Raw genomic sequence first — 9,533 nt, forward strand, 5'->3', positions numbered from 1 at the left:
TGAGTGTGAGTAATAAGAAGCGGGTTTGACTTCTTATTTGTGGTGTATTATAACAAGAAGAAGGTTTGACTTCTTGTTTGTGAGGCGTTGTAACAAGAAGAGGGTTTGACTTCTTGGAGTGCTCATATATTGGGTAGATCAGTTTGAGTAAACTGTGGAGTTGTGAGTTAAGAGTTAGGTTCTAGGATTGCGAGGTTGTAATCTTGAACAAAGCTCTATGAAATTAGTGGAGATTGGTGGTGAAATCCTACGCAGTATAGGTCGTGGTTTTTTACTCCCTTGAGCAAGGAGTTTTCCACGGTAAGTTTATGTTGCACTTTATTTTACTGATTTTTGTTTGTTGTGATTTCTGAGACCAGGTTCCTGATACGTATGGTGGGATTAGTTATTTTCTACACAGTGCATCAAAGACTATGATGGCAACGTATCGATGGAAAAGGTGCACATTAGACAATGATGATAGATTTATTTTCATAAACTCTAGAATGAATAGAGGGACGAGAAAATTGTATTTGGAGATTTGGAACATTCTGAGAGTCGTCGAGAATTTAGATGATGTAGGGATATGAGATTTTGCAGAGGTTTTCTTTAAAAGAAAATGTAATTTAGTTTGGCCAAAAAACCTAGGTAGTTTTCAAATAAATCCAATGGTGGGTCAAACCTTGCTAGTCGGTAATAGCCGAAGGAAAGAAAAGTGAGACAAATGAAGAGAAGGGGCTATTCATAGGATAAGCAAGTGAAGGACGACCAGGTCAAACAAGATTTTGTTGAAATTTTGGAAAAAGCATGGACTAGGCTGGACTGGGGTAGCGAACTAATTTGTTTAATGTCATTTTAAGGACGTCTTAAGTATACAAAAAATGGATATGAGTTACAATGATTTCGTTGTACATAAATAGAGATGATATTAAGTATTGTAACCACTATAAGGCATCAAGTTGTTAAGAACTATGAAGGTTTAAGAGAGAATAGTGGAGATTAGGATGCAGAGGGATGTACCAATTACTGATAACAAATTTGGATTCATTCAACGATGGTTCACCACAAAATTTATTCATCTCATGAAGAGATTGGTAAGATGTATTGAAAGATGAAGAGAGATTTGCATATGTTCATTGACTTAGAAATAACTTGCGGGAAATGTTTAAAGGCTACTAGAGGGGGCCAAGAACCGGGTGAAATTTCACAATCAATTATAGTTTAGAACCTAATTACATTACATAACTATAATTTGCATAGTTACGATTCATAACTACTGTTTTGGTTCAATATGCGTGCATCCCATGTATGTTCATTGACTTAGAAATAACTTGCGGGAAATGTTTAAAGGCTACTAGAGGGGCCAAAGACCAGGGTGAAATTTCACAATCAATTATAGTTTAGAACCTAATTACATGACTTAACTATAATTTGCATAGTTATGATTCATAGTTACTGTTTTGGTTCAATATGCGTGCAACCCATGTATGCATTCGCTCAAATTCATCGAATCAATGCATATCATTGCGGTGGGATACAAGCACGATAAATTGTCCATGCATGTTCACTCAATTTTATTGTATTAATGCATATAATTGTTATTTTTTGATTAATAAAACATGTATTTATAACATGAACTTCAACAAGAAGTTTAAACAAACTTTAGAACGACAAAGAAGTTCAAACTATTTCTGGAAAATAGTAAACAAACCTATAGAAAGAGATGAAGATTAGATGATTCAAGTCCACTGAGTGTGTCCTTAAGAAAATTATTTTCCTCAAGTACCCGAAGTTATGAATATATCCTCCCAAGAAAAAATGAATCGCTTCAGTAGAATGGTGGTGCCTCAAATTCTGCTAAACAATGAACTCACTCAACGATAGAAAATCACACTTGAGCTTTGTAAGAAAAAAAAAATTAACTTCAAATTCATTCCAATGTTTGAGGACCAAGCAAATATTTATTGCTTGCGGTGGCAAAATAAAGGATTAGACGTCCCCCATGCTACGGTTCCCTGCAGTTCAAATCTGATGCCGTTTTAGGTTAGGGAGTTGGACGATAATAACTCCTCCGCATCCCAAAGCGTGTTGCCCTCCTAGGTGCGCGCAACACTAAGTAATCCAAGTCAACCCACATTACTGACTAACGGTGAAACATCGGATCCATGTGTCCTCTGTATCCCAAAGCATGTCGGATCCATGCGTAGACCCATCCGCCTCCCCAAATGACAATAGCAGTGCAACACTAAGAGCCCGTTTGGCCATGAATTTTTTTGTCTTTTTCTCAGAAAATATTTTTGAAAAATATTTTCGGAGTTGGAAATTGTTGTGTTTGGCCATGAAAATTCGAAAAATAATTCCAAATTTTTTTTTTCTGAAAAGGGAAAATAGGTTTTTGGTGCTTTCTCAATTTTCCAAATCCAATTTCAACTTTTATTATTATTACATATAACCCCATTCTTTTAAATTTTTACATAAAACTCTCTTTATAACATTACTTTTTCAATATTACGTATATAGCAGTTTTACAGAATAAGATAATTATAATTTCAAAGTTAATGCTATCCTAATTAATATATGTCTCTTTTTCTCTCTCATCGTTATTTTTCTCCCTTATTTAAGACATTATTTTACTGCTAATGATCCTAATTACTATAATATAATAATAATTTTTATATTGTGATACGAAAGTTTTAGGAATTATAGTCGTGTAATTAATAATGGATAATCGTTTTCAATATTTATGGAATTAATAAAGTTGTAACAGATTAATTTACCACTGCCATAAATTATTCTCATTTTTAATTTGATTATATATATTATATTGTGTACATCTTTATTATATAATTCAAATATAAATAGTTTATACCATATATATGCTAAAAATATAAATCGGTGATACATATTTTTCATAAAAAAATATGTTCAATTTAACAAATTTATACCTTAAACTGCAACTGCTACCTGTATATATCATAATACTTGGTATCTTTATACACAAAGTATTATATTTATACCCATAAATATATAAAGTATTATATTTATGACAGAAATATACAAAGTATGTTATATATAAAGTTTATACCATGTAGATACTATATACACACATATATAAATATACAAAGTATTAAGAAACATACTAAGCATATTTATAACATAAATATACAAAGTATGTTATATATGAAGTTTATACCATGTATATAACATATACACACATATATAAATATACAAAGTATAAAGAAATATACTAAGCATATTTTTATATTTATGATATATGATATAATATACCATAAATATGCAAAGTATGTTTTACATAGAAAATTAAAGAAATAAATTAGCGGCACCCTAAAATTTAATAACAACTCATCATTTTCTATTTTTTAGGAACGGAAAATAAAGAAAATAAATTAAATAAATTTCTAAAAAAATAAATTTGTTTGAAAGATAATATTTGTTACCTAAAAAATAGGATGCAGTGATCTGTTAATATAACATCCATATTTAAAAATTTTAAATATGAGAAAACGGCTATTAATTTAATATTATATATGTCATAATTGAAATTCATTAAATATGGCCATGTATATGTAATTATTTTTAGAGAAAATGGTCAATTACCCCTCCAACCTTTAGTCAAAATCCTAACTACACACTCAACCTTTACTAGAGTTGCATTACCCCCTAAATAATTTTTTACTGTATTTTATACTCCTCTCATTGCTGACCTGTCATGGGAGGTGAGAACACCCCTAATAGGCGCGTGAGTTGAAGAATTAACCCTTTTAAATTATTATTTTAAGTGTCAAGTGTATAATACACGTCATTATTTTTAATTGTTAATTAATGTTGTCTTTTCCAATTAATAAAAGGCCCAACGAAATTCTTCATCTCCAAACGCCAAATCTAATCTCCAAACATGTTTGTGCGTATTGTGGCAATGCTGATCACTACAAAATGAATTTATCTCTTTCACCGTTTAAATTGAAGAAGCTGTTATAATGGCAGCTAAAAGGATTTCTAATTCACCATAATTGCAAAATCTGACTAGTTAAATGCTAGATTTCTTCTCTTCAATCTACTCAACTGCAATATCACAATTTTGTCAACATAATAAATGAACACGAAGAATTTTCATCTAATTTCCAAATCGCAGAAAAACTTGTCTACACCTATTTTCGTTCTTTAATAACCCACGAAATCAAGAACAATCCGTACCGAATTTCACACGCGAACAGATTTGTTCCGTTTATTTTTCGATGGATTTCGATGGAACTGGTGGATTTATAGCGAGATGGGCTTGTTTCAGGCATTTTTGTCGCTAATTTGGTGTTTTCGATTATTTTCTGACGGGATTTAGTCCAAAAAAATAGAAAAAATAAGTTGGTGGTGATTTGAATTTAAAAGGTAGTTTCGTCGGCGAAAGATGAGAAAAAGAAGCTTTTTTTCCCCTGATGGACCTCCCCTCTTTGTTTTTCCCTCTTTCTCCATCCTTTCTTTCACTGTTTCTCCCATCTCTCGTGTTTGGTTGTGTGTAGTAGTTTATGTATTGTGTGCATCTTTTTGTGTGTTGTGTTGTAGATGATGAGTGTGTGTATAGAGAGTTGTGTGTTATGTTGCAGATAGTGATTGTGTGTATAGAGAGCTGAGAGATGTGTCATTTGTCTGTTATTCATGAAAATGACCTATTTCATTTTAGGAAGAAAGTGAAAAAGTAGGAGTGGGCCCAGGCGTGTGTATACACGCATGAGTTATTGTTTGGTTTATATTAAAAGATTAGCAATGAGAGAGGAATAAAATACAATAAAAAAATATTTAGGGGGGTAATGGGACTTTAGTAAAGGTTGAGTGTATAGTTGGGATTTCGATTATAGGTTGGAGGGGCAATTGACTATTTTCTCTTATTTTTATATAAGTGGCTAATTGTGTTCTTTTTCCGTTAGTAGGTAAATTTTAGTTGGGTGATTTTGATAGTTTGTAAAAGTTCGCCAAACACAACTCCAACTCCAATTTCAACTCCAACTCCCAAAAATTTTAGTTTTCATGGCCAAACGGCTACTAATAATCCAAGCCAACCAACATTACTGACTAATGGTAAAACATCGGATCCATGTGTCCTCCGCATCCCAAAGCACGTCGGATCCATGCATGAACCCATCCGCCTCCACAAATGACAATAGCAGCATAACACTAAGTAATCCAAGCCAACCCATATTACTGAATAACGGTGAAACATCGGATCCATGTGTCCTCCGCATCCCAAAGCGCGATGCCTCCTAAACGCGCAACACAAAGTAATCCAGGCCAATCCATATTACTGACTGGCGATGGAACGTTGAATCCATGCGTTGACCCATCCGCCTCCACAAATGACAATAATCCAAGCCAACCTACATAACTGACTAACGGTGGAACGTTGGATCTATGTGTGGACCCATCCGCCTCCATAAATGACAATATGCCGCTGCTCATCACCTTTTACTTAAAAATATTGAACTGAAGGATCACGTCATTTTTCAAATCCGATGTTAAAGTCAAAGCCAAGTCATGCGACAACAACGACACGAGGTTTGTCTTCTTCTTACATCACTATCCATATAGAGTAATGATTCTATAGTGAAGCATAAGAATGTTTCTTTCTCTCACCAATATGGGAGAACACTTTTTTATAAAGTTAAGACAAATTTCACTTTTCCTCCGTTATTCTTTCCTTCATTTTCCATTTACATTTCACGAGAACCTAACAATAGTTGCGCTGAATACAATCATACTAGGTTATATACACACACTCAATAAATTGTATCAGACACATACTATCGAGTTGAATACAATCACGATAGGTTGTATAAGTGCACTCAATAGACTATATTCATGCATATAGTCATGCGCTGAAAATATTTTCTACGAAACTTAAAATATGATTATGTTTGATATAATTTTATGAAACTATGCTTAAATATAGTTTAGGAGAGTTTGGTGGTATGGTAATAGTTCATAGTTGGTTACCAATAAATTCCTTTACTATAGTCGTGCGGTGAAAATATTTGTAATAAAACTCAAAATAAAATTATTTTTGACATAATTTTGTGAAATTATGCTTATATATAACGAAGAGGAGTCTTGAAGTTCAATTCGTGGATACAACCTGTTACAAAAATATGAGCTAAAGCTAGATCCTTGTGGTTCAATTATTTCTCAAATCAACAAATAATTGAAGCTTTAATGCACTAAATTATCATTTTTCCGCTTATATACATACATAGTAAATAAATATACAATATTTTTCCTAAAAAATCTTGGGTACCAATTTTTTTTTGAAGTAAAATGCAAATGCATAAAACAAAACTACAACAGTGATTATATTTTTCTAACGGAAAAGGCTCAAAAATATCCCTGAACTATCTGAAATAGCTCAAAAATGCTCCTCGTTAGATTTTTGGCTCAAAAATACCTCTCTGTTAAATATTTGGCTCAAAAATACTACACCCTCTTACAAAATTCGGAAAAGGATCAAAAATACCCCTGAACAATCTGAAATGGCTCAAAAATACCCCTCTGTTAAATATTTGGCTAAAAAATACCTCTCCCCTTAACGAAATTCCACCAAGCATGCCACCTAGATAAAAAAAACTACGTGACTATGTCACATTACCATCCACATGTAAAATGTTAGTATTTTTTAATTATATAACATTCCTTTCTTTTTTATTTTTATTTAAAACGTCAGTGAAACGGATAAAACTTACACGACTTTTTAATTTTTAATAAAAGTAGACAAACAGTGGTTATAAAACATTTTTTTTGAAAAAATTTATTAAATGTAACATCACTATTATCAAATTCCTTTGATCATCTAAAAAACAAGTTGTTTCCTGTTAATAGGTTTAAAAGTGTGAAACCCAACAAAAGAGTCTTATTAAACTGATAAATCTATTAATTATTAGGTCAGTATAAAAATTAAAATTAAGATTTACTCGTAAAAGTAACAAATTTCAAACTAGACTTCAAATTAGTTACTCAAAAGATGTTTTTGGCTTTCCTAGCTTTTACTCAAAATGTTTATGTTAAAATGATTTAATAAATACCTCTTCTAATCTAAAATTAATGAATCTTTGAATGTGACACACATCTTCAAAAATTTAATGAATGACATAATTAAAGAATAATTTATCAATATTAAGTATCATTTTACTTCCTTTCAAACTTGTTCTAAAAATAATAATATTATTCATCAAAAATGGATTTAGAAAAATGAATTCATTTCGAATGATTAAACAAGTGTTAAAAAGAATTCATTTATTTTAAAAAAGAATTTGAATGTAGTAAATTTAACTTAATTATTAATACATCAACATTTGCTAGTTAAAATTCTAGCTTCTCCTCCGAATCAATATCAGATCAAGATCAAGCTGTCCCTCATCCCAAATGTCAAGAACAAGATGAAATTTAGAACTTTTAAAACACTAATGAAAAGGTGAAATCTAGAACTTTTAAAACCCTAATGAATTAATTAGCAAAAGATTGGTTTTTTGGTTTTCCCGTTTTACAGCTTTGAAAAAAATAAAAATAAAAATAAAAATAAAGAAGAAAGGAATGTCATATAATTAAAAAATACTAATATTTTACATATGGATGGTAATGTGGCATAATCACGTGGTTTTTTTTTTATCTAGGTGATATACTTGGTGGAATTTTGTTAAAAGAAAGGGTATTTTTAAGTCAAATATTTAACAGAGAGATATTTTTGAGTCATTTCAGATAGTTCAGAATATTTTGATCGTTTTAGTTTTTCCATTTTTTTAATTGAATAATCTAATCCCTTGTTTGTGGAATAAAAGTCTAATTGCACATTGTTCTCTCTCTCCATCTCCTCTCTCTCTCTCTCTCTCTCCTCCCATGGCCGAGAGAACAATCTCTGTTTTTCCCTTTCTTGTTCCCAAACCCTAACTCTCTGTATCTTCCAGATTCTTCTTCTGTCCTTTTTTGTTATGATTTTTACATTTTCCTTGTTCAGATTTTCTGATTGATGAATTATTGGAATCCGAATAATTTGGATCTTTGTTACATTCGGGTCGGCCACCTAAAGCGATGATTCGAGATCCGAATTTGGTTTACTACGCTTGCGTTGCTAAAGGGACGATTGTTCTTGCTGAAATCAATTCAAAAGATGCTGATCTTGGATCTCTTGCTTTGAAATGCCTTGAAAAGACCCCCCCTTTCCATACTTTTTTCTCTCACACTATACGCAACAGGACGTACACCTTCTTGATCGAAAACCCATTTGTGTTTTTCGCGATTTTCGATGAGAAGATTGAGAAATCTGATGGGGTTGCATTCTTGAAAGGGGTGAATGGCGCGTTTAGCGAAGTGATTGAGAGGTCATCAGGGAAGAAGAGATTGGATAAGCTGCATTCGCATTGTTTTCAGGGTGAGCTGAATCCCGTTTTTCATCAACTATTGGAATCGAGTAATGATGTGGATGAAGAAGGGTCGTCGAATTCGTCTAGGAGTGAGGTGGATCATGGGCGTAGCGCGAGTTTGGATTCGATGAAAGGGAAGAAAATCGGGTCAATGCCGTTGCTTGCTGATGCTGCTAATAGTTTGAAGCTGAAAAAGAAGAGGATTTTTGGGCAGTTTAAGAAGAGAAATGATGAGATTGGTGAGAAGAAAGTGGATGTTTCGGATAGAGACTTTTCGGTTGTTATGCAAAAGAATGGATTGATTCATGGAGAAGGAGGGCACCTTCACCACCACCACCATCACCAAAAAGCCAAGAAAGTGTGGAAGAAGCAAGTTTGGGTTGTATTGTCGTTGGATTTAATGGTCTGCACTATATTGTTCATAGTTTGGTTGTGTGTTTGCAGGGGCTTCAAGTGCATTGATGCTTGATTGGTACTACTACTACTTATGTTCGGTGTTTTTTCATCTATCGAAAGATGTTTTCCGCTGAATTGGAGGATTAAATGCTTCATGTGTTCACCGATGTCACTCGAGCTACGTATGTCAAACTTGAAGTCTTTTTCTTAATATGGGGCTGATTTGATGTGTTCCTCAGCAACTTTTTATTATGTGATGTTTTTAAGTTGTGCATTCTGTGGATATTATGACATATATGAAAGCTTTTTCTTTTTAAGACATTTGTGTTATCTTGGAGATAACCAGTATAAATTGTATGATACTTGCTGGTAAAAGAAAAGGGGAAATGATTCTTTCCATTTAGTTTTATGTATTAACTTTGGTCTGTACCAAGATAATGACAACCAACTATTGTTGTCTTGGAAGTGTTGTTTTATTTGTGTGATTGTTTTTCTTGTCAAATGAAGCACTGTTTCTATTGATGATAATGATAATGCTTCACTGAACCTTGTAAAATTTCTAGGAAGTAACCCGTAGTTTGACTTTCCCATTTATGTTACATCAAAGGGAAACTAAATGTGAATGAATTTGGAACAACAGAAGTTGACGTTTCTCTGAGTGAGAGGCTGCTTTGGTTTCTGTTTCGCCTGTGGTTCTTTCTTTTGCAGATTCAATGTTCTCTTGATTGTATATGCAATTTT

General features: G+C 32.6%; 1 protein-coding gene across 1 annotated transcript; it reads left to right on the forward strand.

The window, feature by feature from the left end:
• Nucleotides 1–7,790: 7,790 nt before the first annotated feature.
• Nucleotides 7,791–9,257, forward strand: LOC107863102 (phytolongin Phyl2.1). Its single transcript, XM_016708876.2, has one exon. The coding sequence runs from the start codon at nt 8,065–8,067 to the stop codon at nt 8,863–8,865; it is 801 nt and encodes a 266-aa protein (XP_016564362.1). The 5' UTR covers nt 7,791–8,064; the 3' UTR covers nt 8,866–9,257.
• The last annotated feature ends 276 nt before the right edge of the window (nt 9,258–9,533 follow it).

This window comes from Capsicum annuum, chromosome 3, assembly GCF_002878395.1.
Source record: "Capsicum annuum cultivar UCD-10X-F1 chromosome 3, UCD10Xv1.1, whole genome shotgun sequence".
NCBI classification, from domain to species: Eukaryota; Viridiplantae; Streptophyta; class Magnoliopsida; order Solanales; family Solanaceae; genus Capsicum; species Capsicum annuum.